Genomic DNA, 25,326 nt, shown 5'->3' on the forward strand with positions numbered 1-25,326 from the left:
TGCATGAGGTGGAAAAATCTGGTCACTAATAGCTCCTTGTGAGGGACATGAGAGCAAAAGGGCCTACTGATGATAGTAAACACCAATAACATACCGCAATGCATTAGAGTACAGGCGTCTAATGTCTACAGTACAGTGATGCTCTGCTATAATGGATTTACCTACAAATCCCAGCCTGCAACCACTCGCCCCCTCTCACTTTATTTTGATTTTTTTTTTTTGAGCCTGCAGTCTTTCTCCCTTTCTCAAAGCTGCAGTAAAGCCTGTGTGATTTCATGGAAGCCTTATAATGTCAAACATGCAATTAGGAGCATGTCAACATTTGTCTCAATCAATTAACCTAACCGAGACGATGTCAGAACTGGGCAAATCAAAGCGTGGCCGCATTAATGTGTTTACCTCATTTCATTATGTACTACTTTTAATGAGTAATTTCATTATCTCCACATATTAGGGGGCGCTCATATTATATCTAACACAACTGAACCGTGCCAGAGCGTGATTGCCCACCTCCCTACTCCCCCAGAAGCATGCAGTCACACTTTACTTTGACCGATTCGATCCTGGGCACGCTTTCGTCATTAAAATGTGACTGTTTTGAAGAAAACGGGAAGTTCAGTAAAACGCTCTCTTAACACTGGAGCCCATTGTAATGTTAATATTATTGAAGTCGCTTGTTACACAGTCACACACAGTTCTCTCACATCATTTTGCTTAGATGATCTGTCGCGTGTGCAGCTTTTGCGATCACACACATTGCACATTCCGAGTAAACTGCGCCCAAGCCCACCTCTGAGCAGGGCGATTAACCAAACTGCGCCCGGGCGCCTTGTAGGGATGCAGCGAATATAGATTTTGATGGTACGGTTATAGTCTGCTAAATAATCACGGTTGTACGGTTATTACGGTTATTATGGACTCATTTATTTTACAACATTAATGTAAAAAATCACATGGATACATTTTTTAACAATTGCTAAATTCTTTTGTATTTTCAGTTTGTGTATTTTTTGTCCAATTCTTGGTGAATTAGGGGCGCACAAACTTTTGGGCTCCAACTCTGGCTATACGGACGATTCCTTCTGCACATGCCCTGGCTCCAAACTGACGTTTTTACGTAACATGGCAGCACCAATGGACGGACATTTTTGGCTTCGATTCATTACAATGGAAAAAAGCAACGCTGCATCGTCCACTGTTTTTGCAGTGTATGATTTAAAATCAATGATCCTTTAAGTAACTTATGTTAAAATAAATTCAGCATGACATTCAAAAAATCTATTTCTCAAACATCGAATAATCAATATCTGATACAGCATTAGATAAGACACTTAACCAAAGAAAACCATAAAAACATATCTCCTTACAACATCAGTTAACATCCCTATTCTAATAGTTAATATAGCATTGGTAATGTATTCTGCATTCACTGCCATAGTAACAGAAGACTGAGAAATTCAACAGAACTTGGCAGTGTGACGAGACAATCAAGCATTTATCTTATTACACCCACCATCAGCAGGTGTTAAGACGTCTCTGCTTCTATCAGTCAGTTTCTGTGCTTAAACCAAATGTAAACACTCAATCCCATCCACCAACCTACAGCTACACCTTTATGAATCCTCTGCTGCCACAGGAGGAAAATCTTACCCATGTACTACACTGATCATTGCCTAAATGTGAACCACTTTTGAAGCTCTTATATATTGCGTGTGGCTCTCTGGGTGTAAAACACAGTATGGCAGATTAATTCTGTACGCCTCAGGAGACCCAATCTGTTTCAGACATCCCCATTCCTCAGCCCCATCATTAAGCTTTGATCAAGAATAATTTTCTGCCATGCTCACATACAGGAGACAGATAGAGATAAGGAGAGAAAAAAATACATAGGGAGAATGAAGAAACCTAGATGGAAATCTGCATCATCAAGGAGAGCTTGAAGTGTTCAATGTTATCATCACATAATAAGAGGAACATTTCAACTTTAACAGATTACTATGTAGCCAAGTCCAGATCCAGTGCTTGCAAATGTTTACAGCACACATACACACACAATCCCCTTGAGGACCGAGCTCAATTTAAACCGAATCCCACCTACACCTGTGGAGCCACGTGGCAGCTGGCCTATTTCACAGAGACTAGAAGAAATAAGGTCAGCAACTCATATTTTCGATACATAGCTTAAGGAAGGATCTTCTACCTTCCCCTCCCTCATCGTTCTCTTGTTCACTCTGTCTTCCCTTTCAAGAGTTCAAAGACACAACGCTGTGTGGCGGTTTCTTTCCGTATCATTCTCAGCCTAAAGGTTCTCCAGGGAATTACAGCCTCCCGGTATCAAATGATGTATACAGGTCTGTCTACTGTCTTAAAGTGGGCAGCACTTGAGCAAAGCAGTGCCTCTCTTTATTCCTTGCTACATTTTTCATATATCCTTTCTTACTTCCACGTCTTATTTCCTTCTTGTCCTGTTTGAAATAAGGCTGCCACATGAGGATGGAGAACCATGTTGAGGACACTCACAGACGTTTTATCACAAAAGGTATTTATGTCGATCTGTGAGAAGAGAAAATGGACTGTTAGTCAAGACCGCCCCACCATTTACCCTTACTGCAAGATTCATTGAATAGCTACTGGATGCCCAATGTTGCCCATCAATCCTCTTTATGCAGATCCTCCTATTGATTTTGGTCAAATCATGTAGCTGCCTAATACACCATGTAGAACTGGGCAAACAATTGTATGCAATTCTCATGCTTATCTCATCAGTAAAGCCAATTCGGTGATTACTAGCAAATCGCCATCACCTGTTTTCAGATGGAGTGGCATTTACTACACAGAGCCATATTTCACAGAGAAGCTAGGCAAAATCATGTTTATAAATGTGGAAAGTCACCTCCAATAATATATGCGATTTTGCCTAGCTTCTCGGTGAAATACGGCTCTAGTAGTTAATCGCCATCACCTGCTTTCAGATGGAGCGGCATTTACTACAACACAATTACCAAACCGGCTTTAATGATGAGATACGCATAAGAATCGCAGGTCATTTAGGCATGCAGATTTGATCATGTCTTCTCCATGTCCAATTTAATGTGTGTATGCAAATAACCTGCCTGAGTCAAATCTGGCACATCTTAAGACAGTGAAAAGACAACCGCAGCAGACACAACAATATCCATAAGAACAATTTGTTGACGTGACACATTATTTAATAAAAGAGAAATCGATGATGATAAACAAATATGCTGCAGTTCTATTAGTGCACCCTTTTCCCCCAACTCTACATATCATCTTGAAACTAATAGTGAATTTATAAGACAGTAGATTTAATGCAGGGATCAACATAAAAGCCTGCCCGGAGCCAACGTGAGAGATGACAGTATTGTCACTTGCCCAATCGGGCCAGTGCTTTGCCCTCATTCCCTAAAATATATTTTCTGCATGTATTAATTTGTCTGTATGTATTCTTATGCAACATTAGCATCAAGACATTTTAAGCATCGCGAACATTAAAGCAACACCAAAGAGTTGTTTTTACCTTAAAATAACATTTCCAAAAAAGTTTCAGTTGTTCATCCAATCGAAACAGGGTCAGGGTTTCCCACAGCACTTTTAAGTTGGGGCGGCCCACCTAAGCTGGGATACCCTACCACCTTAACAAGGTCGTCCAAAAAAAAAAAATTGCTGTACAAAAGGCCGTCAAGTGCATCTCGGAGAATAGCATGGACGCGATTCACACTGCGAGCGGGCACGCGCCACATGGCCGAAATGAGAGACAGACATGGTCCTTCAATGTCTGGAGGATAACTAGCCTGTTGATAAAACATTTAATTCATTAATAATCTATTATGTGTTTATTTTCTGTCATAGTTTCTTGAAAATTTTGTTTTATTTGAGTGTTTTAAATAAAAATATTTTCATCATGACGCGTATGCCCTGCCACTTTGATTGCCACGCCCCCGGCCCGCCCACCTGCACAACCCTACCATCTTAACAAATTTTCTGCGGGAAACCCTGAGGGTGAACGGCACTTTCACATTCACTTTGCAGACCTCTATTGGCCAAATCCGGATTAAAGAAGTTTCCAACCGTCTCTCACTCTTGTTGCATGCAGTGCCTCGACAGCGCGTGCCTCTCTCTCTCACTCACATGACAGTAAAAAGGTGGTGTGTTTTCAATGTGCGTTCTCAGTGTACTTGCTTTTATGGTAAACATCAACAGTCAACAAACATCAACTGATCAAGTTTATGACTTAACGAAACGTTAGCAGTAGTGTTTTTACATGCACTGTTCTCTTGGTGCGAGTCTGTATGCGAGCTCTCTCCCTAGTCGTAACTCTGTGTAACATTGTGTATTCTCTCATATTTCTGAATTTGTACCAACTAATCTGTACCATATGCAAAATACAAAAAATAAACATCCCTTGCATTTTAAATCAAAAAAGTGCTCATAACACAACAACACATTGATGAGAAGAGCAACAGCAGTGAAGGCTATAATGTAGCAAAAATCTCCTCATCTATCAGCTCTTTAATGTAAATGTATGGTGATTTTGTCAGGCAATGTCGCTTTTATATATCAGGATTTTATCAGCAGTAAAAGGAACAGCTGGTTGGAGTAAACATGAGGTGTTACTGGGCGTGTTAAGTGACGATTTAAAAGCCTACTCGTTTTATGTCTGACTACAGAACAGATAATATGTAAACATAGCATTCAGTTGTGTTAAAATGCAATATAATGTGACAAATCTAGGAGTATAAGCAAATTGCAGATTTGAGGTGCCAGCAGTAGATCAAATGCAAACACAAGGCGATGACGTCACATATATGCTAAGTAGCGCATGGCATCTCTCAAAATGGAAACACTGCTAAACACTTTCACTAAGCCTCTAACGGTCATCTTAAAGCAATGGGTAGATTCTGAAAAGCTGTCATGTCTTTGAAAGAGCTGGTTCAATTACCACTGTGGTATGTAGTGTGCCTCACAGAAACTCCAATTGAGGACCACTTCAAATTAAGCCTTACTGAAGCTCTTGCAACAGGTACACTATACAGTTCAGCCCAGAACATAATATTTTTACTCGGATTGAATCTCAGATATTCCGTCAAGTAAAGCTCTTCCAATTTAAAGTTGTATCAACACATCTAAAAAACTGAAATTGAAAAATGGACAAGTTTATCAAAAAGGCTCTGGTTTAGCTCAACCTGTGTACTTTCCTGGTTTTAGCTGAGTCTGAATCTCTGTGTCAGGTTGGCAGGTGCAAGAGCTAACTCAATTAGCATAAGTCACAGTCACAGGGCATCTGTTACATCATCTCACCGCAGTGACACACTTACTTCGAGAACATGAGCCACGTCTACTGATTTTTGGAAAACGTGACGGGTCGACCGCAGGGGAGCGACACGTTATTTTTCACTGATCAAGAAGGGAGTCCATGACAGACCAAACAAAACTAGTTTTTCATAATCATGAAGATTTTCCTGGATGAGATACAGTATTTAGAGGTCATATTTGCATAGGACAATTTTTTCCCTGAGGGGGTTAGGTAAATTAATGTTTTGCAGATGTAATTCGTCATTTCAATTTTGTCCGAATATAACGTGTCTAGGTTTTATCTGGCACAATTATGTGGTCAATTACCTTGCTAACTTGGACGTCCAATGAGAAATCCAATATGATTCTGTGACTGTGGATATTAAATTATCATAATCCTGATCTTGACTTGAATTATTTTGACCTTTATTGAACACCGTTACTTTCTCATTATGTGTAAATCTGCCATTGCCTGGTGCACTTTCATTATGCACTTAGACCCTTAGACCTTAATTCCAATTTTTTGGGTAAAATAACAGGTTCAAGTACTGCCTGTTGCCTGACCATTTAATTATATGCTGTATATAATAAATCACATTTACAACTTATTTCAATGGGTTCTATTTTGCATGTATCCAGACCTTCTCTAACACCCACATTCAGACAATAAGTACTTTAGTTATAATTTCAGTCATTCAATTCCTGGCTGAATTAGAAAACATTTCTGTAGCTTACTCTGTAAAGCACCACGTTAGCAATGCAGAGTTCATGGATCCGATCCCAGGATCACAAAAACTGATAAGAGGAACCTGCCAGTCAGTTCGCATTGTAAACAATAACTGACACATGAAGTATGTTTACATGAACACTTGAAAATGAACCCTGCTCAATTCAAGACGAAATGTCATAAATGTACAACTCAACCCATGAGAGTGACAGATAGCGATTACTTGTAGTGTAACTGGTCCTACTTGAACGTGCCCCAAGCAGGACTCAAACCAGTGATTGGTTCGGTATGGTAGTCGGGTGCTCAAACAGGGAGGCTAAAGGCCACGGCCACAAGTGTTGGTCACTAGAGCACCTCTTGAGGTTGGGGAGTGAGGTTTACTTCTGCACAGCTTTCATTCACTAACTGGTCTTTGTTACACTCAGCCACCTAAACCGTACTCACAACTGGGTCAACACCACTAGGGTTGGGTACTGAAAACGGTACTCTTAAGAGCTCTGATAGAATTACTTTGGTACTACCGAGGATTAAAATCAAACAAATGCATATGTGCGCTGCGCAACCAATAGAGCGAGCGAAAGAGTGCACACACACACGAGAGAAAACTTGTGACGTGAAGTCAACCCTGCAACTTGCTCAAACACAACAGACAGCACAATGTGCTGCATTGTTACCAACGTTTAATTATTTTCACATGCTTTTAGACCTTTGCAATGTAAAAATTTGAGCAGAACAAGACGCCTAATAGTTCTCAATGAGCTACTACACAGTTGCAGAGTTTTGTTTGTGTGCATATTTTTGTGTCTCTGATAAGCTGTATATCAATGCTTCAGACAGCATGCAAATACTAATTAAGTTCATGTTTACTTGCACTGGTAGGACAGGACATATTTACACAAAATGATCTAATGTTGTGTTTATCCTAGTAAACACTTTCTGTCACGATACCTTCTATATTGGTAACAGTTAGTAGCAGTTCAGAAATAAAAAGCAACTTGGTGTAACTGTATATTGGATTTGTGCGCTCTTAAAGGGACAGAACATCATGCTTTCTGTTTCTAATATAAATAAGGACAAATAAGAAATCATTTACTTTCATAAGGGCTAATCTATATTTTTATTATACCGTAAAGACTATATTAGTATTATTTTACATTTTTTTTATATATTTATCTTCTGCACCTGAAAATTACTACAAAAAAACTTCAGAACAACCTGAAAACATAACATTTTAAAATAAATAGCAAAATGTAAACGTTTAGATGTAAAAGTAACTTTTTTTATATTTGCAGTCAGAAATTTACAAAATATCTTCATGGGACATGATTTGGCCTTAATATTCCAAAAAATTATATAAGTTTGACCCATACAACGTATTGTTGGCTATTCCTACAAATATACCTGTGCGACTTATGACACGTTTTGTGGTCCAGGGTCAAATATCGCCTTATCTTAATTCCTTAAACAGCATAAGAGCATAAAAAAATTGTCTAATCAAAAGATACTAATCAAAACTACCAAAAACTGTTAACAATAGGCAAGTTCAGGTAAACCAGTGCCTATACTGACCTAGCATGTCACACTGACAGGCATAAAAAGGCACAAGCTGGTGCAGATCACAGTGCCCACAGTGGTAGAGGCAGATCAGACAGAGAACTTGTGTTTGGCACCATAGCTTGTGGCCAGTAGGAGCTCTATGGGTCATGAGTGAAAGCAGATGGACAGCAGCTCCAATAAACATGATTCATTATTCATGAACAACAGTGACTCTGCTTCTTCGGATTTATCAAGACTGACTTACAGTTTAGCCCAAAACAGATGGAGCGTTTGGGATGAGGCAGAGACCGATTTAATGATTTAAATAAAAGTTTGTATACAAACAGAACTCGTTGTTCTTTTAAAATGGAACCATGAAAGTATATCTGATCATTTGATTCAATTTTCTTGCCGAAGAGCTTTCATGCAACTTCCAGTGAACAAACAAATGGCACCAGAGGCAGGGGAAAAAGCTCTTGGGATGTTAATGTAAGATAATTAACAAACCAAAAAAGTAGCTGAGATTCAGAAGGGAAAGCCCATTTTACTCTGCTTGACAGGCAAATATTTAAGCAAATTTACACAAATGTATTTAAACAGGATAAATTTGGGTTATCCGTTGATGCAAGATAACTAGACTCACACTACTTTGTACAGTAAAAAAAGTTAGCACATTGAACTAATATAAACAAATAAAACCTTATTGGTAAAGTGTTACATTTTTTCAGAAAGAAGAATATTTATGGAAATCAGGGCCAGTTGAATACCTGACTAAAGTGAATAAATGCTTCGGAAAGCCACATTGCATTGAATCAAAGTATTTGAATAAGACACCAAACACCAAATTTTACCAAAAATTTTACCAAATGAGAACAAATTCTAGTTCCACACAAAACATTTGGGTTAAATTATGCAGGAAGTGCACATACATTGGAACAGCCAATAGCACGTCCCATTTCTTTTATTGAAAGCTAATGCTAATTATTTCAACATTAGAAATAACGCCTGCTGTCAGTTGCGTCTTTCTATGTGGCTGTGTGCATGTGAATGTTACGCTAAGTGGAAGCGTAACGATGATGACAGTGAAGATATATACAACCATGCGTGTGAACACAAATGTCCATTTATTACATCAGGCTTATCTGGGAAACAGAGTGTGGCATATACCACTAGGGCACATGCTGAACATGACAAATGTATGTTACCATCTCTAAATGCCAATCCAATCCACTGTACAATGCAAAAAAGACACTGTGTTAAATATATGCAGTCATTGTGCGATACACCATATACTCAGCAATGACAGGTTAAGATGAATCACATGATTATCTTGAATGCTCCATTAAAACTTAGTGGTTTTGTGATCACATCTAACCACAGAAAGGATCCCATTACTTGTGCCTTTACAATTTAACTACAGCCCTAGAAGGAGATTAATGCTTTGACTGCCTGTTCTTTAGAAGAAACCTTCAGGTGAATGTCAGTGTATTTAAGAAAACCACATCCTACAGGTGCAGCTACTCACATGACAACTATTATTATTTAGTGCTCATACCTAGCCTAAGGATTTGTACAAACTTTGCCACGTAACTCATTTTACAGTGGTGCAACATGAGGCTTGGTGAAGACAAGTGTGTTCCATGTATTCTACTTTCTATAAACACAATGTACCTTTAATTCATATATACTTTTTAATTTTATTTGCAATTTTGCCTAGAAGGCAGTAAAAAAAAATATTAAAGATGGAACTCAAGCCATATCATATAGACACTGAAACAACACAGATACTGAGAAGTGGACTATTTCTGGTAGGAGTTGACCAATTATTGGCGTCGATATTTAGCATTTTTATGGTTAACCATATTGTTCATTTTCAAAACTGATTTGCCGATAAAATAAGGTCCCTCTGTGGTAAAAATATTTTTTATTGTTGTTTATATGTAAACGTAGCTCGTTTTAAACAAAACGCATTCATGTAAACGTACTCCGAGTTGTATTCCCGCTGAAAACAAACATCCTAGCACAAAAATGTTGCCTTAGCAACAATCAACATCTACTTGCTTGGAAACTAATTTGGTCAGAACCAAAGTTTACAGGAGTGCATTCTCTGGAATTGTCAAAAACGGAGAATGTCTACATTCCGGTTGCCACCGAACCATGTCAGCTCATTACCAATGGGGCTGTTTACACCTGGTATTAAGATGTGTTTTCATCGATCGGATCACAAGTGGACGAGAGAGACACATTACATTTACACCTTGTATTCTAATCCGTCTCTTTTGTCCACTTTCGAATGCTTCTGTCCTGAATACTGTGAGGGGGTGGTCTGTGAGACGGTGGGCGAGTCTCTCTGCTGTCATTCAAACGCGAGCGGGAGTAATTATGAGTTTATATGGACGCAAACTAATATTATGTCGAAGTCCGCTGCTTGTTTAGCAAGTATACATGCTGCACAGTGTTTTGTACGTTTATATGTTGGAGCTTTCTCTGAATTTTCAGCGCAATTGATGAAATAGCGCAACTTTCACGCTTTCAAAACGAAATTACGGAGAACACCCGCAGTAGTTTTATCAATGAAAGGCTAAAAATAGCGCTGTTCACCGAATGTTCACGCCAGAAGTCAAAAAAAGACGTAAAACTTGTGTTTAATACCTCAGATTAGATAAATGGGCGGAGAGAAGGTGGTCGCGTGTGACTGTTCGAACACATTCAACCACATTTGCGTTCCGCAACTCCAAAGCGATCCGATCGAAAGTGGTTTCGACTACCTCTGGATTAGGGCTGAACGATACATCGAATTTTCATCGTCATCGCGATATGAACTCACGCGATGAACAGATCGCAACAGACAGCCTTGACGCGATGAATGAAGGGAAAACGGTAAGCGCATGTAATGAACGTTTGACCTATCACGTTTATTCCTGAAGACATGCCCTGCGTCCCAAACCGCATACTTCCATACTATATAGTAGGTGAAAAGCACTACTTCTCGTACTCTTTGGATACTATATAGTATGGAAGTAGGCAGTTTAAGACGCACGGATGGTTTGCGCGTTCAGGGGAACCCCCATGTCAGCTACGCTCAGATTGATTTGTGAGGTGTCAGTTGCGACGCTGTGCCTGTTAGCAAAAATGATGGCGAGAAAGGAGAGAATAGTGAGGAAAATGTGCTGTCAAACGAAGACCTTGTGGTAAAAAGGAACAGCACTTCAGCTGGAATTATTTTGGATTTAGGAGAGATGACGCCGCAAACACAGGTACTGTGGAAGCGGTGATTCACATATATTGCGTCTATTGCACGCTCAAGTTCATTATTTCAAATGTATGTTCGCTCTGGAAGCGCCGTGGTCACGACTCGCACGCAGTGCGACACGCTCTTTATTTCCAGGTATTTCAAAAACATTTTAACTTTTCAGAATGACACAAGCGCAGCGTGCAGGTCATGTGACAATAACCTACGTGTCTAGCATTTTCCACCCATTTTTAGGCGCGACATGTGAATGGCCTCTAAAACATGGAAAAAATATAAAATATTTATCGCAACTCACATCGTTATCGCAACATTAAACAATTTCATCGCACATCGCAACTTTTCCTCACATCGTGCAGCCCTACTCTGGATGTGGTTGAAAGTGGTCGAAAGTGGACGCGTTCAAAACGTTTTGAACATCGTTTACACCTGGCATTAACGTCGTCCACTTGTGATCCGATCGACGAAAACGCATGTTAATGCCAAGTGTAAACAGCATCATAAAGTTGACCTGACTAAAACTCTCATCGAGAGTTTCCTGAGGCTTGCCGCTGGTTCACATTGAAAATGAAAGACTTCTGGCCACTCTCTCTGAGTCCGATCTCTCTGATGAAGCCAATACGGAAGTGACTTAAACTGCAATTCATCGACTGGCCACTTGAGGCTGGCTCCAAAAGGGAGTCAATTCGCATAGACCACCATGTTAAAAATGCACAACTTTACAGTAGAAAATAATATGTTTACAGCCTGGTAAAAAAGGGGTTTTTGGTCTGTATAGTTAATTTTGCCCTTCATGACAACTGTAAGGGGGGTGAATTTTTTTGTAACCCATCCGTTTAAATTATATTAAGCCTAAAACTTCTGCATAATTAAGGGAGTGGCCACTTGAGTGACGGGTAAACGGCCACTGCTGTCACTAGAATCACCCATGTCACACCTCTTTGCCCATTTTCAGTTTTCCTTTCCGTTAGTGATTCGTGGTGACGCGCGGCCAAGATGGCGACGGCAGGCAACGCCTACTTTAAGTTTCAAAAACAATCTTCACACACCATTGGGTGACGTCACGGACACTACGTCCATTTTTTTTGTCGATGGTTTGAACGCACAGTAAGCCACTCATAAGACCTAAGTAACCACAAAGACTGCTAACCAACCTTTCTGAAAATAGTAGACATTTGTCTGCAAGCACCATAGCAGCCTTGCAAATTAGCACCACTCACATATCCCTGACCCTCGCTCTTACAGCAACCAGCAAGACAACTAGCTTACAGTTAAAGAAAAAAATAACAATGCAGTCTACACTACATTCCTTTTCACGGTCACTTACACACACACGCAAACATGCGGTTTGAACTCTACCTTTGGGACAACAATAGTAGCATAAAAACAAAAACATCAACAAGTTAACGTCTCGTCAGCTAGTCGCAGCTCAGTGGGTTCATTTTTCTGCTTAACATTTTCAGCCCGGCCTAAGGCCAGTCCTCAGTCACACTAATGCATCTGAGACGGAGTCAGCATTTGCTAAATGAAAGAAATTTCAATATGCAGGGAAAGCATGGATGAGCAGGGAATGACAAAGAGGTCTATTTAATACAAAATTTCTATCACTGCACTCAAAAAATGTCATTAAACGATGGAGAGGATAGAAAAGTCACTGAAATTTTTGCCATGATAATTAAGATCAAGAAAAGGGGAACAATTTCTAGCATATAAACAATAGCACTTAGAGATGCATAACTTTGTAGATTTGCAGTGGATGGGAATGCCCATAAGAGAGCTTGTAATGTGCGCAGTTTCCTTCTCGCACTAACCTGTACTGCTGGCGCTTCACAGGACCAGAGATAGACGAGAAGTTGTAGTTTTAAAGTGCATATTTTTTATTTTTCTTGTAAAAAATGACAATCGTTTTGCTAGATAAGACCCTTATGCCTCGTTTGGGATCGTTTTTAGTCCTTTGAAACTCAGTTGATAAAAACTGTTAAGTGTTGAGTTGAGTGTTAATTGTTGGGTTCCATTAAAATCCATTAAAATGAGAGAAATTCTGGAATATTTTCCTTAAAAAACATAATTTCTTCTCGACTGAACAAAGAAAGACATCAACATTTTGGATGACATGGTGGTGAGTAAAGTATCTGGATTTTTTTAAGAACATGGACTAATCCTTTAATAAATGTTTATTTTTAACAGCTCCAGTTTCTAGATTTTCTTTTTTTTTTTTTTCAGTACAAAAAGTAACCAAAATAAAAGATTAGATAAACCATCAAAATTCCAACAAGCAGTGCCTTACTAAGCCATTGCTTGGCTCTTAAGACTGACACTACAAGAAGAAAGTCAATGTGGAAGACAGAAACAACACTTACTGTCCCCTGTAGCGACAAACAAGTAGAAAACACTTTAACTGAAGTTCACTTAAACGCTCAATGAGTTGTGGTCCACACAAAGCCTGAATAAAAAAACTCAACCACACAAAGAGCCAAACCACTAATGGTGTCACTACAACCGGCATAGGAGCAAAAGAAATCCCTTTCAAAAAAGTATTGTTAAAGGGAAAACACGTTTTCTCAGAAAACAGTGATGGGAGGTATGTATATAAGTATGTGTATGGTGGTTCTCTGGTTGCTGGTAACTTTTCTCTTATAAACCCTCAAATAAAAAGAAACAACATTCCAAAAATTCCATGCTCTAAGTCCTGATTCAGTATCACGAATCAGGGTATGAAAAATGCTTTCTTCAAATCAGTGTTTCTTCACTGATAAAAGCACTGACAGTCTGTTAACAGCCTGTTCACACTACTCACTCCTTCATACGTGCTTGGCCTTAATAGAACATTTAAGGCTTTTTCCCACTTTAAATTGGCATTAAATACTTAAGAGATACACAACATTGCACAAGGAGTTTAACAGCATTCACAGATACCACATTAATTCAAGTATGGGGCACATAACGGGCCCAATTCAGGGTCTGGATCCTTTTAAGGCAGCAGACTTTGCAGGCAAGGCTCGATATTTGAAGACCGCAGCCTCTTAAGGCCACGAAGTGAAGTGAAATAAGACTGTCTAGCCTACTGGTGGAGTTGCGTCACTTGCTGTTCCTGCCCACTACGCTTGTCAGCAGGACACAACAGCTGAGACCAATCAGACTTTTAAAAATAAATATGGAGGCAGGTATGTAAAATTCACCAACCTTAAAAATATACTAAAGCAAAACGCACAATATATAGCAGCAATAATATTAATTCACATCACTTAAACATCATTTATAATAGTAATACAGTCACAAGGACTTTTAAATTCGCAAAATATACACTTTTATTTAACAGTTTTGAATGTTTATTCCAAAATACCCAAATGTCATGTGCGTGCATTGAATCTTGGGTAGCCATGGGTGTGAAGGATACATCTATGGATCATTGGTTTCAGGGGGAAAAAAGGCCACATTTGGAGGCTTGTATGTGTATTAGAATTGGGACAGCCTTCATGATGGCAGTGGCATTTAAATGATAATGTGAATAACAGCGCATAATAATCAGATTTCTGAGCATTAAGACCTGCTGTGCAAACTAAGCCTATACATAATTAAAGTAAAATGTGACTCTGTAACACGTTATTGTACAAAGAAAGAAATCTCTGTACTATAAAAGCAGAGGCGGGCAACTAAAATCCAGTATCCATGTCTTAACTAGGGCAAGTGTATGGTTATGGATCAATTAACATGTTGTCATGTGTCTCGTGAATTCATGTGACAGCTCTTCTGCATGGATTTGACGTATTAGACTAAAGCAGACCTAAACATAATATAGAGGACAATTTCTAAATGCTAGTTCTCTCCAGCTGCATCAAGCAGTTCAATTTGTTTTCAAAAATAAGACATGCAGAGTAAAGAGACATTACGCCACACGTAAACAACAATGAAACAAGATTGAGGAGACTCATCCCTGAACACTCACCTGTGCCGATGCTCATCATGTGCCCCCACACCATGTATGACCTTTTGGCCGCTGTGCCTCGTCTCTTTCTCCGACTCGATGTGCGGTATCAACACGTCCTCCAAACCAAAGTCAAACCGCTTGTGTTTGGAATTGTCCGGTAGAAAGAAAAACGCTCCAAAGCACAAAGTGATGAAGGCACTGAGGATGAGGAGGAGTATGAACTTCTCTGAGAGCCGTAAGGTGGCTCTGTGGTGGGGGAATGAGGAGGCACCTGGCGAGAGCGTGGGTATCCTACGTCCCGAAAGTGGCAAAAGAGCCGGCGTGGTCATATTTTGATAATGAATTGGAATATGGTGGGACAAGGGTCAAGGCTTTGGTTTTGCGTCTGCAACACTATCTCATTGTGGTGAGTACAAGCTTTGCTGCCGAATGAGTGTTTATCTCAGCGAAAGGAAGGTGGTTCTGTAGATCAGAAAAACTGATTCCTCTTGCTCTGTAAATGAAAGAAAGACATTTTTAGACTCTGACCATCATGAGGCATTCAACAGAAGCTTGCTATTAAAAAGTGAATTTTAGTTTCCATGGCGATTATGTTAAGCGGCAGAAAGGACACGGCACTAAACTTAATAATAGGGATCAGTCCAACAAAACAATGAATTAGTTAAATAACCAAGCCTTTTAATCTAATAGTCAAGCACACATAAAGAAAACGCACAGGCTTTGGGTAGGCTTACAAATGGTCTACATTTAGATAAGGCTGTTTTTGTAGCTCAATAGGTAGAACAGTGTGATAGCAGCAGCACAAAGACTGTGGGTTCTTTTCCCAGAAAACACTGACAAAATGAAAAGAAAACTGATTGTATGTAAGGCAAACTGATGTTTACCTTTTATTCACTTTGATAAAACATCTGCCACATGCATATGTAAATAAGCTTTTTATTATGGGGAGGTTTAAGAACAAGTACTCACATTGCGCTTATAATGGAAAAAATGACGTTAAATTAAATATAAAATTATGTTTATTTATGGTCTTGCTTTTGACAATTCATCTCAAGTACACGTAGCCAAGAGTCAAATATGCATCAGCAGATTTCTGTCAACATTTAATAAGATACATAAAAAATATACATACATACATACATACATACATGACGCAGTATTTTTTATCAGACAGAGTTTTTCAGTGTGATGATCATTACACGGTGACACCTGTGCAAGTGTTCGTGAATGATTGTCAAGCCAACGGAAGCTGCTCTTTTCAAAACCGTTGAATTTATATGGTAAAAACTGGATGATTTTAATATATTACAGATGTGTCGGTAAAAACAAATGTGAACACATACCGTGAGAGTCTTTTTATCATTCTGATCCATGATCCAAACGCTTCTTGATGTCAAGGCGGGCTGGGTCGAGTCGTAATCTTTACGATAAACGGCAAGTCCGCCCTCGCCGCCGATAAGACGTATTATTTATCATAAACTTGCAACACACTGATATTTCATCGAAACAAGAACGGCTTGAGAAAGCTAGTTATGTAAATGTAAAAGAAATTGGCAGAGGATTACGATTTATCTAATATTATAGCACTCGATGTATTCGCTTAGCTCGCTTGCTTACGTTTAACGTAAAAGTTGCCGTCACATTAAACGGTAAATATCACGGAAACGGTGTTCAGCGCAGGCCTGATCCGCTTGATGCCGTGGCAACCGGAGACGGATATCAAGAGTCAAACTGACCAGCCGATACAATAATGAAAATAAACTGCAACTACTGGGTATATACACACTATATATAGAACGACGACTTTCTATACATAATGCCCTATTTTAATATTATATTTGCCGGCCTCGGCGGACGTGTGCTGCGCCTTTTTTTCCTCCAGTAAAGGCATTTAGCTGGCAGCCGTGTAGCGGACCGATCGCGTCCTGCCACTGCCGCATCACCTTGTCGGTGCCGCGGGATAAATCGGCGCCATGGACAATAAATCCACAATTAATGCCCGAAAGAACACGCAGCCAAGTTCATCTTAATGTCCCTGCCTCTGTGCACTGAATTGGCGATTATCAGCGCCTTCCCTATGCCTTTATTTCTGTAGCCGTGTGCGCCGCCAGGCTCCAATATGCAGGATGTTGTTACTGCAACAGATACTCCTCCTCTCAGACCAACGACATCCAGTCAGCAGCAGTTAGCTAAAGCCAGGGAGCGTCGCTAAGTGCCGGTCTAGTTAGGCAGCGTGAAATAAATGGCGGTAAGTTATGAACAGTAGTCGAGAGTGGGTGATGAATAATTTCAATTTTTGTCATATGTAAAACACTATATATACAGATATGTATATATAATAGGTTTTTAATTAGAAGCCTTATTTTTTTTTTTTTACAGTTTTTATGAAGTAAATAAAGTGTAATGTAGATTTATATTCCAAACCTGCAAACAGTCTTTTTATTTATCCAAACTTTTCTTATGACCTCTGTTTTCTTATTTGTATAAGTGCTAAATTTGTTATTTTTGAAAACTTAATTATGCATTAATTTTACAATAATGATTGCTATGCAAAAATAAAATATTTAACCTCAAAGCCAATATTAACAGTTACAACTCATTAAAAGAAACATATCATGAACATGTTCATGTTAAAGTGCTATAATTTGGTCCCCAGTGCTTCTTTCAACCTAGAAAAATGTAAAACAAATTTTTTTTTTTTAAATGAGGAGCCCAGTAAATTAATTTTGGTAAACCATTCTCTGCAAGTATGTTAAAAAATAGAGTAATTGAAATTTGTCCCCAATGTGATGTCAAAAATTTTTATCAGCTCATTTGCATTTAAAGGGACACAACCAAAAATGGCACATTTTTGCTCACACCAATTGCAACAAAGTGGCAATTTTAACATGCTAAATTATCTATACGATATTTTGAGCTAAAACTTCACATACATACTCTGGGGACACCAAAAAATTATTTTACATCTTTAAGAAGTCTTTTGAAATGTCCTCTTTAAATAAATCTCTAAAAACTTTAAATGACACAGTCACAAAGTCTTGTGGTTGAATCAAGCACAAAAACAATCTATCAAAGGACATGTTCACATTCTGCTGAGCGACAGAAAAATTAGACCATTTAGATCAGCATGTGACTTAGTCCTTGAGCTGCCATAAGTGTAGTTCTTTTCTCTTGATTTACAGATGATTTGCCAGACTAACCAACAAAGAATGTTGATGCTGTTGAAGGCTATGGAAGAAAATCATGTAAGTCATGCTCATGGATGCACTATCACTCAGTTTAAAAGGCCCACATTTGACACATTGACAGAAATCGCTGTCAGAAGCGAAGTTCTGCTCTGCTGAGTTTCTCAGTTTTCTACAAGAATAAGACATGGATCACTGGCTGAAAAAAAAGTAACGTAAAAACTCACACATAACAGAAAACCGCAAATTAACAAAAACATAATTTACAGCAAAATTAAGAGAATAAAGTAGAAGAGACAGGTAGGCTAATTGAAAGTTTTGCCTTTCACTTTAGGACAGTAACTGTGCCCATCCTCCAGCAGCCCTGTATAATGAGACAGGATGTGTTCAGAGTTGTGTGAGGAATAGTAAAAGATGGCAGCTTAAACCCAGCAAGCAAATGAATGCGATACAGCTTCAACCTTGAGAAGTGAAGACAAGGACGAGTTGATTGGCTCTGCAGGACCAAAGCGTCTGTCGATTGCATATCCTGTCACCAATAACATAGATAAAGGTGACAGTATCTGACATTCTAGTTAATGAAACGACACACTATTGCCAAGAGGGAGTGTGGAAGCCCGAAACAGACTTTCATAAGCAGAAAAGAGCTGGAGATTAGGCTTTTTTACAGCAATAAGATACAAAGAAAAGTGTCTTAAAGCCCAAGAGTCTCTATCAGTTGTACCCTCCATAAATCTGAGTTAAACCACACTAGCAATAAACAACATCATTGAGTCATACACCACAGATTTTGGACTATCATTGTAGAGTTTATTAGTGTAAATGAAGATAGTAATTCAAAAATATTGCAATTTATTACTGTATTAATGTGCAAATGAGTCACTAAATAAGATGCACATACAGCATCTTACATTGTTGACACTTTGTATTTTATTTATTGCAATATTTGGCTGCATTGTAATATTGCTTCCCTCTTCATCTTAGCCCTGGTCTTATACACAACATGCAGTTTTTGTTTAATTTTGTTTTATTGAATATATTTCATAACACCCAGTCCAAAACATCAATTACAACATAACAAAGGATGAAAATGTAAATGAGTATTCAGAATGTCACTCTCATTATTTGGTCTTGTTTTAAATTCCTGTCACTTTAAGTGTGCAAGTGTGCATCTCTCGCACTGTTTCTAAAAATATCTGAGATACCCAAAGGGGACCAAACACTATGTTATGCAAGTTGTCCTGGAAACCACATTTCGCCTGGTAAATGAATTATTGACAAACTGCTAATGTTAACTAATCCAACTGAATAATGCAGTTTTAACAGTGCCAAATTTAAAAAAGTCTGGCTTATGGTTTATTCTTTCCTTTAGTGTTGATGTGATGATGAAGCATATAGCTTGGGCTGTGAAGCATTGTCACAACAATCTGCTCTTGGTATTTGACATGCTGAAGAACAGTTCTCACCTTGTTAAACATTGACGGGAGATTATAGATGCGTTGATAATCGCAGCTGAACGCCAATACTTTAGTCATATGGGTGCAAAAAAAAGGAGAGAGTATGTGTGCATCAGATAACTGAAAGTGATTTACAAAAAGGTTGCGAGGAGGGAAAAGAAAGAAAGTGCCAGTTGAATTGAATATGTGTTGGAAAGTGTGAATGATAAGTAAAGATAAGGACAAGAGACTGTGGAGGTTAAAAGTAAAACACTGCTTAACAACACAATGTGTTATAGACAGACAGATGACAAATAAAAGAAATGGGAACAGAGAAACAGGCGTGCATATATCAACAGATATTACAGTGAGCAGCTCTTACCCCATGAGGATGTGAAGCTGTACACAGGAAAAGTGCACACTGAGGAATACAAGGTCCTGGCAAACAGGCAACCGATTTAACTATGTACATCATTAGCAACTTCTTTTGAATAACAAACAAGGGTTTGTTTATATTGGGAACAAGTTATAGTACTTTAAGACAAGTTAATGACTCAGCATCATGTTTTTACATTGATTAAATGCTGGCAAATGCAGTAAGCCCAGAACAGAATGTACACTATATCATTTATTTTATAGGTCTATAAAGACACAAATGATATACAGCCAATGTAGATGTTATCCAGGTTGTAAAAACAAAAAGGGACAGACCCCCAATTCACTATAAAACAGCTTTACAGTGAGTGCGCCAACGCTTACATCAATTACCTCTGATCAAAAAATAAGATTGAAACAGGGACACTTTGTGAATTCATGGATTCGCTTTACCATTTATTAACATGGAAACCAATGCTGCCATCTGCTGCTAAACCAAGAAATCCAGAATATGATTTTAATCTTGTCATTGATCTTTTTTTTTTTGCTAAATAAGCACAATAGACTAGGTGGTGGTAAAGCCCATGCTCTTTCGTCATACACAAGCAACATCAATTCACTGTAAGCTTTTTTTTTAATAAGAGATCTGAATCATAGATCTGACAATAAACAGCATGCACAAAGCAAAGCATTTAAGCCATAAAAATGCTCACAATTTGTGAAGTGCCACTCTTGCAAGTGGAGAGGTAAATGTTGTTTATTCTGAGGTACCAGCTGTGATTTAAAATTGGAAATGTTACTAAAAGCAGTTCTGGAACAAAATTATCCACACATATACCATTATAATGTTGGATCCATAGTGTTGCTATACTAACGTATTACATGTTCAAATACTGTGTAGTTAAAAAAAAAAAACATGCATGAAAACAGAAAGTATAATACAACGATACAAATACAAATATTAAAACATCAGGTTTAAAATAAAACCATTGCTTTAAGTGATCTTAAACCAGTTCTCTGAAATCTTTATAATACGGATACACAAAGGTTTGTTGTTTTTAAGGCACTGTTTTTCATTTAAACGTTACATTAATATGTTTGGCAGGTGCGGTTTATTGAATTGTTGAAATATGTGATCATGTCTGTGAAATGCAGGCTAAAGTCTCATAATCTATTGAGATTAGGATCATCAAAGTTTGATTTCAATCGTTGACATGACCTTACTCAGTCAATATTAAAGATATCAAGGTAATATTTTCACAAAATGATATTTAAATTATGATGATTTTAAATTGAAAATCACAAAAAATGACTTGTGGTTGGGTACAGTGGGTCACATTTGTCAGAAATGTGCAAATTAAGATACAATATACAATTGTAAATATAAAAACCACAATCAAGTTTTATTGCTGAATATCAGGCTGCCATAATTCTAAAAACATTTGGCACTGTTGAAACAATTACTATGCGAAAAATTTATTTTTATTATCCACGATATGCAAAACGTACTGTATATGGCTGACAAGTTATTTATTTATATGATAAATTTTATATTAGTATTATAAGAAGATTAGAGTATGTGCGTCAAGCTTTCTGGTGCAGATGTTTATTTCAGAGCTCCACCGTCTTAAGGTGTCCACGAGGAGAAACTGCACCCAGATTATGCAGAATACACTCAGAGACCTCCACCACACTTCCACAGCATGACCAGTGGGACTTACCAGGGTGTCCTTTATGGCCATGTCCACAACCCTGAAACCCTCCTGTGTAGATACATACATAAATTATTTAGAGTTTGATCTGATCAAATAAACCATTAGATTGATCTGACAACCTCATGTGTCTTAACCTTATTAAATTAGCTCTGCTACCTGGCATGGTCCCTGTGCAGCCGCAGCGTGCCTCTTTGGCGCCCCCACTTGAGCAGAAAGAGCAACAATGGAATATGCCACTGTGACGTCTGAACTTTCTCTTCACATTTAGCACGAAAGGTGAACCCTAGAAAGAATGTAAAGTTAGAGCGTCAGTCCAAGATTACGCATTTCTGAAATGGTCATTAAAATGCTAGAAAACAGCTAAAACCGTTTAAGTTACCTGGACGTGCTGAGCTTTAACACAGACCCACACAGAGTAGACACCTGGTTCAACTGGTGTGTAGGAGACACAGTAAGTGCCATCACCATTATCAACTACAACCGCCTCCACGGTGCTTCAATGTGGGAAAACACAATTATGACAAACAATGCATCAGAAATAAGATAACTTCACATTTGTCGGTCTGAATAATGTTTCTAATATTATGCCCAAATAATATCCATTCAGCTGATCTCCGTTCTGGCGGTACCACTTTTAGCATACAATAAAAATATTTTTTATTTTAAAATAGATTTAATACAATGACGATTGTGGAGAAATGTGGAAAAATCACATGCATGGCACACATTTAAATAAATTATGGTATACATTAAACTCACCAGCCCTTCCTCTCCTTGTGCACTATGCTGACTAACACAGGGTCACCTCCCCTGCCCATCTGTTCTCCGGAGGAGTCTCTGCACACCAGCGTGAACTCCCCTCGCTGACCTTCATGACCTCGCTCTACGCCTGCGAGTTATTTCAACACACACATGCACAATGAAAGCTAAAACAAAATCCAAAGCACCTGTAACATGTAAAGCAACAGTATTGTCTTTTTGTAATTTCATGTTTTTACATAATGTAAAGACACTCTTTGAAAATATAAGCTTGATATCTTTAATATTAACTCAGTAAGTTCATGTCAAAGATTGAAATTAATTTGAAATCAAACGTTGATGCTTCTAACACACATAGATTTGCTAACCTATTGAAAATGGCACTAGCAAACACCACTGATGATGGTACTCAGTGAAGTCAACCTGAACGACATTGGTTTGCTTGGTGAAAGAACCTGGTTGTGACATGTTAGGACATTGTGGGTATAGGACCTAGGGACGCACTTGAGGAACACCAATAAAAAAGTCTCCATGGTAACCAGGAATGTGTCTGTAGCTTATCCCTGTGTCATGCCCTAGGCTTTTTGGTATATGCCTGAATGTAAAGGGAGAAAGAGATCCAAGATCTCACATTCATGATTTCAGATCCTGTCTCACAAAGTTGAAAACAGGAAGCTTTAAATAAACATTTCATCTGAACTTCTGAAGAATGTGCATTGAACCATTGTGTTTGACAGAGCCTTCAGTATTCCACTGTATTAACCAAATATTTCTAGAGTACTTGACTTCTTAAGAAAAGTTCCCAATTTGGGAAAAGACAATGCTGACAGTTTTATTTATTTCAGGTCTCCATCTACGTACAATAACAACTGCTTTAAGGTTACAATATTTACTGTTCTTGCATTAAAATCGCAAATTTTTTTTATTGCAGTGTTATATTTTGTTCACTTGTGCAGTCACTTACTTTATCCCAAATGTGTGCAATAATGTTTGAAACGAGAAAAATTCGCAATTAAAAAGTGTAGTGTCCTTTTTTGTCCCTCAGTTGCTTTCTGCAGTCTAATATTTATTAGGTCATCCATAATCATGATTTCTAAGTCTCGTCTGACAGATTTTCATCTGCAATTAGGAAGAAGACTACAAAAATAACAAATTGTGCCTTGACTACGATTGGTTGACCCACATTCGATGCCCTTGTAAATTCCTCTTGAAACATTTGGCAACAACCTTTGCCATTTCAAATTAAACCACTGCTATTAGGGTTTATTGCTGTATTTTATCACAGTTCTCACCTTCTCCCTGGATAGTGCACTTGCTGGGATCTACAACTTTGGCATGTATGACTCCTACCACAGGAAATCCCTCCACTTCCCCAGCACTCTCCCGTGGTAGGAAACAGATGCTGCTGGCGTTGTCATGGGCGACTGTCATTGGGTGTGAGTCAAATCCTGATTCCACTAGATTCATCAGTCTTCTCATAGTAACCCCCTTGGCATTGAGAATTTCTGCATCTGAACCGCACGTCAGCAAGCGTTCAGCGAAGTCCACGCCACCTCGGACATCAGACACGGCCTGCTGCAGCTGAGCTTTCTGCAGATGTAACTGGTTTTTTCGCTGCAACCTCAGATCTTCCAGTGAACGCAGCAGAGAGCGGCAATGCATCTCCACCGCGGTGGCGTAGCTCCGAGCAAACGCCCGAATCTCGCCTGCCAACGTGTCGGTTCTCACCTGCAATGCCTCTTGGGATACGTCAACACGTCTTAAAGTCTCCTCCAAACGAGAGAGACGAGGCCTTAATGTCCTGACAACCAAATCCCTGATGCGATCTCCATGATGACTGATGACCTCATGGGCGGGGCTGCAGTGATGGTCACGGTGAAAGGTGGCCGCACACTCCAGGCACACAGTGAGGTCGCAGGGCTCGCAGAAGAGTCGTAACTCCTGGCCAGGATGAAGTGAACATAGGACAGGCCTAGTGAGACGACCCTGAGATTTTAAGTCCTGGAGATTTTGGATGGAGTGAGAAGAGGTCCGGTTCTGTCTCCTGAAAGACATAGTACATACAAGTTATTGATGTCACATTCAAACAACAATTCTGTATGACTCTTTATGTACATATAAAGTTTTAATTACACATACGAACACTACAGTAAAACCATAGTAAATATAAATGTACTTTACTATATCACTTTGGGAAGTATGGGTAAAAACTTTGCATGTTAAAAATAACAATACAAACACTCACCTGTGTGCTTGACTGCAGAAGTCGCAGAGATTGACGCAACAAACCTCACAACGCTTCCCCGCGTCGCCGTCGCTGCACAAGTCGCACAAAACGCTGTTATTAATCAACAGAGTCTCCGCGAAAACCTCGTCCAGCGCCAGATGATCAGTGGTCAGTCCTTCTATCCCCGATGAAGGCAGGTCCACCTCTGAATCACACTCGGGACACAAGACTGTAACAGAGTCCCGTCTGGCCGTGTCATCTTCAGGGCTGAGATTGCCGTTTACTCCGCGCACAGCAAACGGCTCGAGCTGACGCACGCAGTCCGCACAGAATGTATGCAAGCAGGGCAGAAGTTTAGGGTCGCGATACATCCGATCACACACCCGACAGACTGCTCTCGATTTCTGCCTACCGTCTCCATTAGTTGTGCTGCTTTTAATATTTTTAAACTCGGCTTTGTGCTTGTTTTCATAAATCGAGTGCTTTTTATCAAGTGACATTGTAGGGTTTTTTTTCCTGAAAACGTTACTCCAACTTTCATCCGACTCGACACGCAAATATTCACAAGTTGCAATTTACTAAGCAGAACACAACACTAACGTCTTGTAAGAAAACCGCTAATATTATTTTGTTAAACCGTGCATGCACGATTTTGTTGTCATTTACGAAAACATAGCAACTCTAAAGTTAAAAGTTTGTTAACTTTTTGTTCATGCTATTTGGGAATGTGTCTCAGCGACCAATCAGAATACGCGTACACGTTTGGGGGCGTGGTTTGAAATCTGACCTATTCGAGTAGTTTAAAGATGAACCCATGCCTGAACAGCATAGAAAGATTGTGAGTGTCGCCATCTGCTGTCTCGACAGATTGAGAC

At 39.0% G+C, this 25,326-nt stretch overlaps 2 protein-coding genes across 2 annotated transcripts in view; both read right to left on the reverse strand.

Moving 5' to 3' along the window:
- Positions 1-16,906, reverse strand: part of man1a2 (mannosidase, alpha, class 1A, member 2) — an 85,680-nt gene extending 68,774 nt beyond the window's left edge. The window contains exons 1-2 of the mRNA XM_065292762.2: positions 16,098-16,906; positions 14,773-15,247 (exon numbers count right to left, since the gene is read on the reverse strand). Coding sequence (XP_065148834.2) covers positions 14,773-15,083 — 311 coding nt within the window. The 5' untranslated portion in view covers positions 15,084-15,247; positions 16,098-16,906. The remainder of the gene's footprint in view (positions 1-14,772; positions 15,248-16,097) is intronic.
- A 3,751-nt stretch (positions 16,907-20,657) lies between these two features.
- trim45 (tripartite motif containing 45) lies at positions 20,658-25,200 on the reverse strand. The gene is made up of 6 exons (XM_065248990.1): positions 24,470-25,200; positions 23,517-24,268; positions 22,225-22,354; positions 21,845-21,959; positions 21,622-21,748; positions 20,658-21,513 (listed from the first exon to the last, which is right to left on the reverse strand). The coding sequence occupies exons 1-6, from the start codon at positions 24,949-24,951 to the stop codon at positions 21,362-21,364; spliced, it is 1,758 nt and encodes a 585-aa protein (XP_065105062.1). The 5' UTR covers positions 24,952-25,200; the 3' UTR covers positions 20,658-21,361.
- Between the last annotated feature and the right edge of the window lie 126 nt (positions 25,201-25,326).

The sequence above is a fragment of the Paramisgurnus dabryanus genome, chromosome 15 (assembly GCF_030506205.2).
Source record: "Paramisgurnus dabryanus chromosome 15, PD_genome_1.1, whole genome shotgun sequence".
In the NCBI taxonomy this organism is placed as follows: Eukaryota; Metazoa; Chordata; class Actinopteri; order Cypriniformes; family Cobitidae; genus Paramisgurnus; species Paramisgurnus dabryanus.